At 64.6% G+C, this 12,786-nt stretch overlaps 2 protein-coding genes across 2 annotated transcripts; both read left to right on the top strand.

Moving 5' to 3' along the window:
* The first annotated feature begins 1,043 nt into the window (after positions 1 to 1,043).
* Positions 1,044 to 4,851, top strand: MADCAM1 (mucosal vascular addressin cell adhesion molecule 1). The gene is made up of 5 exons (XM_012729518.1): positions 1,044 to 1,116; positions 1,298 to 1,564; positions 1,942 to 2,265; positions 3,413 to 3,802; positions 4,524 to 4,851. The coding sequence occupies exons 1-5, from the start codon at positions 1,047 to 1,049 to the stop codon at positions 4,637 to 4,639; spliced, it is 1,167 nt and encodes a 388-aa protein (XP_012584972.1). The 5' UTR covers positions 1,044 to 1,046; the 3' UTR covers positions 4,640 to 4,851.
* A 645-nt stretch (positions 4,852 to 5,496) lies between these two features.
* On the top strand, positions 5,497 to 9,337 carry TPGS1 (tubulin polyglutamylase complex subunit 1). The gene is made up of 2 exons (XM_004689408.2): positions 5,497 to 6,229; positions 8,578 to 9,337. The coding sequence occupies exons 1-2, from the start codon at positions 5,856 to 5,858 to the stop codon at positions 9,113 to 9,115; spliced, it is 912 nt and encodes a 303-aa protein (XP_004689465.1). The 5' UTR covers positions 5,497 to 5,855; the 3' UTR covers positions 9,116 to 9,337.
* The last annotated feature ends 3,449 nt before the right edge of the window (positions 9,338 to 12,786 follow it).

Here is a 12,786-nt window from a genome sequence, read left to right as displayed (position 1 = left end):
TTTCAGTGAGGAGCACTCTAAGGAGGCAACAAATGGGCAGACGCCAGTGTGGGGCAGGAACCGGCTGTGCGAAGGTCCTGGGGCTACCGCGTGGCTCTCTGGACGCTGCAGAGCTTTGCGTTTCCTTTAAGCCACAGGCAGGCGCCGGGAGTCCGCGTGCTCACAGATGTTCCTGCAAGCACTCTGGCTGCCAGGTGGGGAGTGACCACGAGCGGCCAGGCAGGGAGCGGCGAGGCAGGGAGCGGCCAGGCAGGGAGCGGCCAGGAGCAAGCCTAGTTCTGGAGCTGGAAGCTCTCAGGACTGCTGCAGTGGTGAGCGTCCTGCTAGGGGCCTGCCCAGGCCTCTCCCGTGGCCCAGGCCTAGGCCCGTGCGTGGCACGGAGAGCAGGGGCTGCCCACGGCCAGGCTGCAGGCTCCGGCGTGCCCACCGGACCCAGGGGAGACAAGACCGGAGGTCGGAGCTGACAGCCCAGGCACGGGTGAGTCTCGGTTCGGTCACCCCAGGACACCAGCATATCCCAGAGACTATGACCCCCGAGACGGTCACCTCCCCCTCCCAGAAGCTCAAGGAGACCTCAGCCGAGACCCTCAGCCCTGAGATCGCTGCTCGCAGAAGGTACCCCCAGCGGGGCAGCTGGGGCTGGAGACCGCTTTGCTCTCCCTCCCCCCAGGCCGCTCTGGCCTGCAGGGGGGCTCCCCAGGGCCGGGCGGCCCCCTCGCCAGCCAGCCTCGAGTCTGGGTGCCATTTGCACTCAGCCCTCTCCGGCCAGCCTGCTCGGCCTCCTCCGGCCTCGTCTCTGAGGCCCACACCTGGGGCCGGCCCACACCTTCCCGCCACGTGTCCTGAGCGCTGGCGCCTGCCCAACGCTGGCCCCCAGCCCCCCTCTCTCCAGGGTGTGGGGGACAGGGCTGGAGAAACCTCCTCTGGAAACCCCCCGGGAGCAGCTGGAAGAGGGGGAGGCGATACAGAGCCGTGGGGCCCTGGGAAGGATCCCGCCACCGCCACTATATAAGCCACTCCCCGCTCAGGCAGCCCAGGCGGCCAGCATGGAGCGGGGCCTGGCCCTCCTGCCCCTCCTCGTGGGCGTCCTGCAGCAGGGCAGCAGCGAAGCCGGAGGTTTCCAGAGGGAAAGAGGCTGAGGAGCGATGGGGGAGCCCCAGAGGGGCTTAGCCAGAGGGGGCTTCGCAGGGAAGAGGCCTGAGGGGAGGGGCTGGCAGGCAGGAGGGGGGGAAGGCCAGGGCAGGGCCGGGCAGGGCCGGGCAGGGCCGGGCGGCTCCTGAGAGCGCTCTGCCCGCAGGTGAGCTCCTGGAGGTGTGGCCCCCCGAGCCGGTGGTGGCCCTGGGCGGGTTCCTGCAGCTCACCTGCCGTCTGAACTGCTCGGACGGGGCCAAGGCCTCTGTGCAGTGGAAGGGCCTGGACACCAGCCTGGGCTCCGTGAAGCAGGAGGCGGAGGGCAGCGTCCTGACCGTGCGCAAGGCCTCGCGGGTGGACGAGGGTACCAGGATATGCGAGGGCTCCTGCAGGGACACCCGCCACGTCAAGACTGTGCAGATCGTGGTGTTCGGTGAGCCCCACCCCTCGGCCGCCCAGGCCCGCCCAGCCCCCTTTGCCCCTGGAGGCGTTCCCAGATTGCAGCGCCCCCAGCCTGAGTCCAGGCAGCGGGGGTGCTGCGTGCCCCCTGCATCCCCACCACCAGGCCTCCCAGCTTTCACACTCAGCACCCCCGGGCACCCCCAAATTCCACATACCTGACTCCTTGCTGTTGCTGTGCTCTGGAGCCTTTCTCAGGACCCAGCCACTTGGGGGTGTGGGGGGTCTCCCCAGTCACTGTGCAGGGCAGCCCCACATGCCCCCACACCCTCCTCAGGGCCCAGCCTGACTCTATGGCTTCAGCCCCCCACTTAAGGTCGCCCCCTTCTCCGCATCTGTCTCTGCCCGCAGCCTTCCCAGGCCAGCTGACTGTGTCCCCCCAGGCCCTGGTGGCTGGGCGGCGCCAGGAGGTGGCCTGCACCGCCCACAATGTCACTCCCACTGACCCCAACATCCTCTCCTTGTCCCTGCTCCTGGGGAACCGGGAGCTGGAGGGAGCTCAGGTTCTGAGCAGGGAAACAGAAGCGGAACCCCAAAGAGGTGAGGACGAACTGTATCGAGTGACAAAGCAGTGGCGGCTGCCCCCCTTCGAGCCCCCCGTCCCGCCTGCCCTCCACTGCCAAGCCACCATGAGGCTGCCGGGCTTGGAGCTGAGCCACCTGCTCCCCATCCCAGGTGAGTCTACGGGGTTCCCTGAGAGGGGGTACGGTCACAGTAGCCCAGTTTCAGGAACTCCACGCCTGCGTCTCCAGCAGATGCCCCCCAACACCACAGTGGTATTCCAGCCTCGGGGCAGCCAGACTGGTGCTTCGCTCGCTTGTTCTGTCAACATCCTGCCCCCCGCTGCCCCAGCGCTCTGGGGCTCCCACGCCCCTCAGAGGGAGAGCCCACATCCTCCAGCATCCGTGGGTCCCCGTCACGCCCCCTCGCCGCCTCCCTCTTTCCTCCGCCCTCACGCTGCTCTGGTCACAGAAGGACCCTCACGGGCCTCTGTCACCCCAGGCTGGTGCTGCGCCCTCTGAGGGCACTAACTTCCGCTCGGCCAGTGGCTCCCCGCACCTCCCACAGGGGCTTCCCCTGACCTCACCCCCCTTCACACACGTACACACACACCGCTGTGCTGCTGACCGCTGACAGACAGCTGCTCTCATCTCCCCACGCCCTGCCTCCGCGGGCGGCCTCGTCAGGACGGGTTGTGTCCGTCTTGTTCATAGCACAGTACCTTGACCATAGCGGGTGTTCAGAGGTACATTCTGATGAGAAAATGAAGAAGTGTTCGGGGTGAGCGAGCGTTCGGTACGGGTCCGATGTGAGCTGAAGCGACACGTGCCTGAACTGGGACAGGGAGTGCCCCCTCGGAAGCCAGAAGCCCGCCAGCCACTGCTGAGAATGATGCGTTCTCCAGGGCACCCTGGGGCGAGCCTTAGCGCTTGGGGTCATGGAGGGGGGGAGAAGAGCTGGAAGTCGGGGCCAGAGGGGCATGGAGGGAGGACCTTTCCGCTGGCCTTGAAAGGGGCCTCGTGGTAGGCCATGCGGCTGTGTCTCCCTGCACCCCAGTCTCCCCATCTGCGCCCCAGGACGGAGCAGAAAACCTCTCCCACCTTCTCCTCCTGGGGCCAACTCTCACCCCTCCCACTTCCCAGGCCCCTAATAAAATGCAGCACTCGAGCCCCCTTCACAGTGGGGGACGTGCAGGGCAGGGGAGCGAGGGGAGCACCTAACCCAACCCCTCACTGCTCACTGCTTCATCCGAGTGGCCCAGGAGAGGTTCTGGTCCAGCCCCGTGGTCCAGCTGGAGACTGAGACACCCCCCTTTTTCCAGTCCTGCCCATCTCGACTACCAAGGAGCCCGAGGTTACAGCCTCCGTGCAGGCCCCCCCAGAGCAGGACTCCAGGCTCCCGTCTCCACCTGCCAGCCCCCCGAGTCCGGGCCCCACGCCTGGGAACACATCCACCGGGCCCTGCCACCTCGAGATCCGCCAGTTGCCAGTGCCAGGGGGTCTGGAGCTGCTGTGCGAGGCCACCTGCGGCCCAGGCGGGACCGTGCGCTGGACCCAGGCCCCCGGCGGGCTGGCGGCCTACAAGTGGCGAGAGGCCGGGACCCAGGCCTGGCTGAGCGTGCGGTGGGCCAGCTGCAGCCCCGAGGGCTGGTTCCAGTGCCAGCTGGACCCAGGGGGCCGGAGGGCCAACCTGTATGTGGCCCCGGAAATGTGTGAGTCTTAGGGGCTGGGGAGGAACTGGGGGAGCCGGGAGGGAGCAGAGCCTCACAGTGAATCATAGACAAGGAAGCTCGGCCTTGAGGGTGTCCCTGGCACCCACTGGTGGGGTGCCCGGCCACGTGGAAGTCCATGTAGACTGCCGCCGTGAGCACTTCACAGCATTTAGTGAATGCTACGTTTCACAGGTTGCACGTCTGTGTCACGGAAATAGAACGGTCGCTTAGTTGATTTTGAGTTTTCTAGTAGCACATTCAGAAAAAAAGGAAAACTGAGTTTGAGGATCTATTTTATTAACCCAGAATACCTCAAGCATCATGGCAACCTGTAACCCGTGTGCATGAATGAGGTATTTCACACCCTTTTCCCAAACAAGTCTTAAAGACGTGGCCGGCGATGGCTCCGGCGGCCCCTGGCGTTCAGACTGGCCACAGTCCCAGTGCCCGGCCGGCGCTGGAGGGGTCCCCTGGGTGGGGACTTAGAAGTTAGCCCACTTCTAGCCGAAGTCAGGTAAATTTGGCAGGCTTCACTCTAAGCCCTGTGGCTACTGGGGGGAGGGGGGGCACATTTCACAATGCTCAAATGTAAAGTCAAACTGTAAACTGTAGACTGGCGAGTCCTTTGCAACATTTCGGGAGAGTGGGGAGCCCTGCGCAGACTGCCGGGGTCCTCTGCAGGACCGGCAGAGGGTTCAGGGACCCGGTGCTTCTTCTCCAGGTCGCCACCCAGTGTCCGCAGACCTGTGGACAAGCAGCTTGGTGCTGGGGCTGCTTCTGCTGGCCCTCCTCGCCTGCCACCTGAGGCGCCGCTGCCGCTGCCGGCATGCCCACTGACACCCCACAGCTGCCCTGGGCCCCTGCCCAGCCGGCCGGCGCAGGCAACAGCAGCCCCCTCTGCTCGGCTGCAGCCAGAGGACCTGGCGGGGTTCTGAGCAGCACAGGGCGGGCAGGGACCGTGCACTGCTGGCCAGCACCTGCGCTTCCTCCCTGCCTGCGTCCCCTCGGCGGCCCGGTCAGGACAGGGCTGGAGAATAAACAGTATCTCATCTGGGTTCAGTGGTTCCGGTCATGGTGTGAAGACGCTGGAATCCTCTGTACCCCTGTTCTCTGTCCTGGTGACTCCAGAAAGGGGGTGGCCAGACCCTAGCCCCGCTAGCCCGGGGGAGGGCGGGGAGTAAGAGGGAGCAGGAGCTCGGCCTCAAGAGTGGGAGGACTTGTGCCTGCGCCTGGGTGTGGGGACACTGGGGCTTATGGGGTAACGAGGGGCCCTCCAAAGTAGCAGAGGACATACTTGGTGGGGGCAGCTGAGGAAGACAGAGACGCGAGGTGGCTTATTAAGGCAACTTGCCTCTTTTGGGTGGTGGTAGGCAGACGGAGGGGGCGGGGAGCAGAAGGGAGCGGGCGGTCAGTGGCTGGAGGAGCCGCTGAGGCCGGGGACCGCGCCCGCGCCGTCGGGGGCCTGAGGTCGGCGCGGTCGCAGACTCGATGAAAGACAAATCCCTCTGGTGGCGGAGCCCAGTCAAAGCCGAGGAGGGCGGACCGCGCGGCGCGCGCCTGGAACGCGCACGTGGGGCAGGGACTGCGGCAACGCAGAGGGCCCCAGTCGGCCGGGGGCGGCGGAGCTTTCCCCGCTCCGGCAGACACTGGGCTGGGTGGGGGGAGGCTGGTTTGCCAAGGCTCGGAGCGCGCGCGAGGGCGCCCAGTCCCCGACTCTGGGCGGCTGCTCCCTCCCCAGCGCGCGGAGCTTCCCTGGTAACCGGGGAGACTGGTTGCTAGGGAAACACGCTCACCCACTACCAACATGGCCTGCCTTACGGCGTCATGCCAGAAACTAAGTCCTTCCTCGTGAGCCATCTTGGAGTCTGGCAAGACTCACGTTCGGGGGCTGAACCAGCCGGCACACAGAACGGGAAAACGAAGCTCCAACTCCTGTTCGGACCTACGGGAAAGGCGGGCCGGCTGCAGTAATTCCCGCGCCCCCCGCCCACGGGGCTGGGAACGCCCTGCCCTTAGCCAAGATGGCCGCCGAGGCGCCAACGCACTATGAAATATGGCAGCGCTTCCGGCCCCGCTGCCCTCAGCGAAGATGGCGGCAGTGGACAAGCGGCGGCCGGCGGCGGCCCAGGCGGCCAGTTTCCCAGACAGCGGCCGGCCGTCGGTATCCCGAGCGACGGCAACAGCCGAAAGCGAGGAGGATTTCCTGCGGCAGGTCGGCGTGACGGAGATGCTGCGCACAGCCCTGCTGAAGGTACTGGAGGCGCGACCCGAGGAGCCGATCGCTTTCCTGGCGCACTACTTCGAGAACATGGGACTGCGCTCGCCGGTAAACGGAGGCGCCGGGGAGCCTCCGGGCCAGCTCCTGCTGCAGCAGCAGCGCCTGAGCCGCGCGCTGTGGCACCTTCGCCTGGCTCATCACTCCCAGAGGTGCGGGGCTGGGCGGGCTGCGTGGGTGGGGGCTGCGGCCTCCACCTCGGCTGCTCCGCGTGGCTGCGGTTGCCACGCGCGGGGCACGCTGGGAACTATAGTCCGCTGCCTCTTGGCGCTGGACGAACCCAGACAATGGTGCGGGGCAGCGCCTCCCTGGTTAGCTTGTAACTCCCGCCAGCTTTGCCTCCTGTGGTGTCTTTTTGCAGATGCTGCATTTCCCCGTGCAGCCCACTCCACTTTTGAAAATCATGGAGCTCCGGGAGGATTTGGCCCAGGGTCACTGAGCAAGTCCTGTTGGCCAGGACTCTCCTGGTGGCCTTTTGACCACGTCATAGCATCCTGTCCATTAAGCCAGAAAATGAGTGTTTACAGGACTGGGCCGGGGAGATATGGAGCAGCCTATTCACCCAAGGTCCCACTGCTGACATCGGGGCTTCTCTGTGGAAGGCCACACCGGGCACTGAGGGAGACTGAAGCCCATCCCTGGCCCCGCCCATTGGACACCAGAACCACCCTTAGTGTGACAGCCACAGATCCACAGGTGTGCCCAGGCGTTGCCCAGGGTCCATCTCGGGGCAGAATTTCCCCCTTCCTTCCCTATGCCTCACCCCCACCCCACTGACAATTGCTGGCCAAAAGTGAAGGCCACCTTCTGGAGACATTCATAAATATATATATGCATTTTTGCACCTGGTAGAGCGGACACAGATGGAGCCCACCATAAATAGCTAGTGCCCACATCACAGATGGTGAAACCGAGGCAAAGAGCCCGTGGACGCAGACCAGGCTTCCAGGTGCAGAGCTTGTGGCCCACGATTCCGCAGATTTCACTGGTGGTGCGCTTGCCCTGGGGTAGAGGTGAGACCTCACCCAGGCACAGGTGTCGGGTCCTCTGGGCCTCTTGCCCAGTCTTCCCTCATGACTCTGATCTCACTGGGCTGCAATTACCCTTCAGTGCATCCTGCTACCCCTCAAGGCCAGGAGCACCTGGGTTGATCCCAGCTGTGGTCAAACTAGTGGCTGTGTCCAGCTTAAGTGCTCGGTGTGCACCTTGCAAGAGCCCTGAGATGCCTGTGAGGAAGGCAACGTCTGTGACTTAAGAGTAGGTCCCGGGGGGGGGGGGGGGGCAGGGAAAGCTACGCACAGAAGGTGCTCCATGAACACTTAGGCACTCCAGTTTTGGCCACCCTGGCTGCTGCCTCCAGAAAGGAGTGAACTAATTCCAAAAACAGGAGTCAGAAGAGAGACCTCGGAGCAGTCAGTGAATGGCTGGCCACCGCCAGGGTGACAGGTAACCTGATACCTCTAACCTCGGCCCACCTAAGTTTCTCTTCTTACCTGCACCTCAGGGGTTAGCAGGAGCTCTGCAGTCAGGACAGTGGGGAGCAGGCTGTTGGGGACAGTGCAGTTGCTGTTAAAATAGCCATTGAGAGTGGACTTCGTGTCCCATGCATGAGTTTCAGCGGCCAAAGCCAGCTCAGGGCACAGCCTCGCTTGGGGGTACGGGGCTGCGCAGCGGCACTGGTGGCACAGTCAGTGGCTCCGTGGCTGGCAACCCGTCCCGTCCTCCCACACCTGCACACCAGTGGCGCCAGGCGGAGAGTGGCCGTGCCTGCATTCTGCTAAGGGCTCCCCGCTGCTGATCAGCCGGGAGCCTGGGTAGGGAGCCGAGGCCCCGGCTCTGCCCCACGTGGTGTGGCTGCACCCTGGCTGCAGCCGCCCGCCCGAGAGACGGGCCCCCCATCAAGTCCCTGACAGAACGGGAGATGATAGCGTTTGTTCTGCGTCAGGCCCCCGGCTGGGTGGCTGGGTGGTCCTCACATAAGGGAGCTCGCAGGTGCCTGCTGTCTACTCCCGCCAGACCATCCCCAACTTCCTTTCTGGTGAAGAGTTCATGAAAGCCCCCCAAGGGGGTGTTATGAGGCCCCAAGGCGAGAGGTGACAGCAGTGTTAGTGGGAGCAAGTGTGGACCCAGTATAAGCCATGACTGCTGTGGGGGAGCAGGGGCGTTTACGGCCAGGTGGGCCGAGGACACAGTCCCTCTGGGAGACCCCCGGCGGCTGCACTGGCACCTCTGGGTCTCGGTTTCCTCCTCTGGAAGGGGCTTCGGGCCAAGCAGGGGTGCCTGGCGCACCGCCCGAGGGAGCCGGGTGCAGCCAGAAGAAAAGTAGGAGGGAGAGCGCATCAGGGCGCGCCCCACCGAAAAGCTGGCGTGTGAGCAGACTCGAGTCTCGGAGCCCAGGGCGGGTCCCGGGTGGCGGCACAGCCAGGCAAGGGCCCCTGGCAGCGGACAGGTGCGCCGGAGGCCGCGCTGGCTTGCCCGCCAATGCCCCTTCTGCCCGCAGGACGGCCTTCAACAACAATGTGGGTGTGGCCTACGAGTGCCTGAGTGCCAGTGGGCGCAAGAAGAAGCCGGGGCTGGACGGACGCACCTACAGTGAGCTGCTCAAGCGCATCTGCCGGGACGGCGAGGCCCCCGAGGAGGTGGTGGCGCCGCTGCTGCGCAAGATCCAGTGCCGGGACCACGAGGCCGTGCCCCTGGGTGTCTTCCGCACGGGCATGCTCACCTGCTTCGTGCTGCTGGAGTTCGTGGCGCGGGCCAGCGCGCTCTACCAGCTGCTGGAGGACCCCGCCCTGGCCGTGGCCGACCGCCGTGTGGGCCAGGCCGTGCTGGACACCCTGGAGGGAGCCCTGCAGGCCGGCGACGGTGCCGCGGCGCCCGTCCGCTACCTGGAGGCCGGCTCCCGCCTGGGGCCCGACAGCCTGGCGCTGGCCATGGACCGTGCTGTGGTGGCGAGGCGACCCAGCAACCCCATGACGCGGGAGGAGTTCCTGGAGAAAGCGGCCACCCTCTTCATTGCCAAGGTCAAGCCGGTGGGCTGAACCCCCTCCTCGTACCTTGCCTACCCCCTGCCCAGACTGGGGAGGTGGGCACTGGATCTGTCTTGCTGGATCCTGGGTGAACACGGATCGGGGCAGGGGAAGTGCAGGAAGCCTCCCCACACCCTGCTTCCTGCCTGCAGTGACACCACAGCCCCTTGGTGGGGAGCACAGGACCCCGGGAAATAGCCCCCTAGCAGTAATAAAGCATAATCCCGAGGCTGACCCGGTGTGTGTGCCCCCCGATTCCCAGCACCACGTCTGCAGAAATGTCCCTCCACTCACAGCGCACACCTGCCCACCTGGAGATGCAGGTGCCCCTGCGATCAGCCTGGGAGCAGAGAGCTGCTCACACCTGTGCATGCCCGGTGCCCTCGAGCTCCCAAACCCGGTGGGTCCAGCCCGAAGGCTATGGGTAGGACCGGTCCCCGTGGGCCCCGCCAGTCAGTTCCTGCCTGATCCTCAATCTCCAGCTCTCCGAGGAAGAGGTCGGCTGGGCAGGTAACAGCGTAGTAGCCTGTCCCGGCCCCACAGCCAGTGAGGAAGGCAAATCACTGCCGTATTTGGTAGGTGGGGAAACTGAGGCCCAGAGGTGAAGAGGATTCGAACCCAGGCCCCACTCCAGAACCCAGCCTGGGGGTGGACTTTCCAGAGTCCAGTCACTCCCGCCAAGACCTGCGATGGCCCTTCTCGCGTCCCCTCTGAGGAGTGGGGCTGTTCCCTAAATACAGAGTCCAGGGGCCGAGTCAGGGCCCAGGCTGAGCAGTACCTGCAGGTGGTTCTGGCCCTCCCGAAGCAGGCTCAGCCCTAGCCAGGGGCTGTGGCGAGAACACGGCCACCTCGCGCCCACTTCCACCCTGCCGTGGAGGGGTGGGCAAGGAACGAGCATCCCAGAGCCGCTCTGTCACAACAGACACAGCAATCACTCCCAGCCACTCGCCTTTCCAGAAGCTCCTGTTTTCCACAGTAGACAAAGTAATACAATATTCAACACTCCCAGTCCAGTGAGTCCTCTACAGCAGACGCTTCCAGAGCCTCACCACTCCCCTCAAAGGGCAGATCAAGTGGTGAGAACTTCCTGTTCTCTGAACGTGATTCCGTGACACTTGACGATGTCCAAGGCAAGGTTGTACAGGCGCCCAGGGCTCAGCCTGTCAACAAGAGCCTTGGGACAGATCCCACTTTGCAGATTCCTGAGCTAGAGAAATGTTCTTGTTTTGAGCTACCAGCTGCTCTGTGAGGCAGCAAAGGTGTGCCAGAAGCCACAGATCAGCACTCCACTCGCGAGTGAGCTGAGCGACTACCAGAGACCACCCACAAGTGTGGGCCCAGGGCCACAGGCTGGGGCCACTGTTGGGCTGGCCACGCTGGCCAAAGGGCCGAGGCCGCTGCCAGCAAGTAGCCCTCAGCCGGGCAGCGCTGCTTTAAATGCCCACAGTGCAGAGGCCAGCACAGGACGCCAGGCACAGGTGGTTCCGAGGACACAGGGCCCAGGCGTCCTGTGGGCAACTCAGGACCACGGGGGTACCTTCTCTCCCGCAACCAGAAGCCGACACCGGTGTGTGCTGGGTCTTGCTGGCGCCCTGGCCCCTGCCCAGCTGGCCTGCGAGAGGCGCAAGTGGCCCCTGGACCCTCAGCGGTGTGGCGAGAGGAGACCCGGGTTCAAGAGCCCGCCCCCTTGCTTCAGGTAGCGTGAACTCAGCAGTCACATACTGGCCCGTCCCATCAGGCGGAGGCCAGCTCCAACCAGGGCCGCTTCCCCTGCACCCCAAGTACAGGTGCCCAAGTCGCCACCACGCCTAGCCCAGGGCCCAGGTCCCATCTGTCTGACCCTGGATGGACAGTGGCCAGCAGTCTTCAGAAGGCGGCCTGTCCTGACCCCCCCAGGGTGAGCGGGGAGTGTGCACACCTCCCCTCTGCAACGCACCGGCTGCACCCGCCCTGCCCAGGCCCCCTGTTGGTTACTCCCAGGCCTCCCAGGAAGGTCTGACTGGCTTCTGGCTTCCTGCAGGTTGCTCGTCGCCCCCAGAAAGCGCTTCGCAGGTTTCTCAGCAGCCGCGGTTTCGCTGGCGGCTTGGTGGCCAAAGGTTCTAAAGTCTCTTCTTGGCCTCCCACCCCAGCACCAGCCTGCTGGGCCTGGAGGATAGAGCCTCTGGGCAGCAGCCAGACCTGGGGTTCCTCGGGGGTGTCTGGGCTCCTCCATGGGGCTCCCAGTCCTTCCAGACGGCAAGGCAGAGCCCCTCCTCCCCACGGCCGCCCCCAATCCTGGTGGCAGCCCTGGGCAAACCTCTCCCAGTCTGGCCTGTCGGTGTAGCCAACACACCTGTGAGCAGGCGACAGCCCCCGTGCAGTGCCCCGGGAACCTAGGCCTCCGCAGGTGGCCCCTCTCGCCAGGGAGACACGGCCTGGGAGGGTTGGGCCAGGAGGCCCTTGGCCAGGGTGAGAGGCTCATGTCACCACGTGAGGCCTGGAAACAGCCAGCGGCCAGGAAAGCTAAGCTAAGAGGCTCCCGCTTCCATTCTCGCCTCCGTCCGCACGCTCTGCCCAGGCACACCGGCCTGCCCCCACCTCGCCATCTCTGCGCGGCTGTTCCTGTCCTCTCACTCCTCAAATGTCCACTCCGGAGAAACACCGCCCCCGACACTAACCAAAATAACCGTGCACCAGTGCTACGCTAACGCCTCACCACGCCTGTTAGGTTGTTCTCCGCAAGGGTTTCTCTTTGTTCTGCTCATTGCTCATCCCCGGCCGCGGGAGAACTAGTCTGTCTTCCAGATGAAGAACCTGAAACTCTAGAGGCAGGTGTATCCGCTGACCGCAGTGCTGGTGACCTAAAACAACGCAAATTTGGTATCTGGCAGTTCTGGGGGTCTGAAATCCTAAAACCAAGGCAGCGGCAGAGCCCAGGTCTTCCCAGCCCACCGGCCCCGGACGCCCCCGCGGCGTCTCACTGGCCAGCAGTCACAGGCTGGTTCCCAACCTGTTTCCTTTCCCGGCTGCTGCAGGTGGCCGCACCCTGGGCCTCCTCCCCCTTCCTCCCTGTTCACAGTGCGCCCCTGCGGGCTCTGCTTCATCACACGGCCTTCTCGCTGATGTCACAGCCATCTGGGGCGCCATGACCCCCCACCCCGCAGTCACCAGCCCAAGTACGGAACTGGGCTCTGTGCCATCCACTGCAGCTGACAGCCTTGTGTCCTGCCCCAGTGACCCCCCGCTCCCCTCTGGGCCCACATTCTTTATCGTGCACCCCCTTTTGCTTCCCGCCTGCAGCCCCTCTGCCTCCTGCAATCCTCTCTTCGCAGCGGGGCATAACCAGAGAAGCACCACGGTGTGAACCCCAGAACATCGGCAGTTTCCATGTGGAGAGTCCCCAAGTGTGCTCTCGTGTAACCCACTTCACAGAGAGGCCTCGTCTAGCATTCGAGGACGTTTCCAGAGCCTGTCAGGGCTCCGCTTGGACCATCACCACGGTGGCAGAGCTGCCACTTGAGTTCAGGGTCAAAGGTCAGCCCGAGATAAGGGTACAACCTCCTGAGGGTGAGTGGACTCTAGGGGCTCGGCAGGGAAAGTGGACAACTCTCCCCAGTTTCGGGAGGAATCGCATCTTGCCAACGCCACGATTCGTCTGTACCCCCGGGACCTGCCCACCTGGAGATGCAGGTGCCCCTGCGATC

The sequence above is a fragment of the Condylura cristata genome, unplaced genomic scaffold, assembly GCF_000260355.1.
Source record: "Condylura cristata isolate star-nosed mole 26May11 unplaced genomic scaffold, ConCri1.0 scaffold00025, whole genome shotgun sequence".
NCBI lineage: Eukaryota > Metazoa > Chordata > Mammalia > Eulipotyphla > Talpidae > Condylura > Condylura cristata.
The sequence above is the reverse complement of the archived record's forward strand: the minus strand, read 5'-3'. Positions and strand labels throughout refer to the sequence as shown.

Bases quoted from the DNA above. Each gene is read 5' to 3' on its own strand.
- MADCAM1 (XM_012729518.1), top strand. From the start codon at position 1,047: ATGGAGCGGGGCCTGGCCCTCCTGCCCCTCCTCGTGGGCGTCCTGCAG. The intron at 1,117-1,297 runs GTTTCCAGAGGG...CTCTGCCCGCAG, and splicing joins GGGCAGCAGCGAAGCCGGAG to GTGAGCTCCTGGAGGTGTGG. The intron at 3,803-4,523 runs GTGAGTCTTAGG...CTTCTTCTCCAG, and splicing joins GTATGTGGCCCCGGAAATGT to GTCGCCACCCAGTGTCCGCA.
- TPGS1 (XM_004689408.2), top strand. From the start codon at position 5,856: ATGGCAGCGCTTCCGGCCCCGCTGCCCTCAGCGAAGATGGCGGCAGTG. The intron at 6,230-8,577 runs GTGCGGGGCTGG...TTCTGCCCGCAG, and splicing joins CTGGCTCATCACTCCCAGAG to GACGGCCTTCAACAACAATG.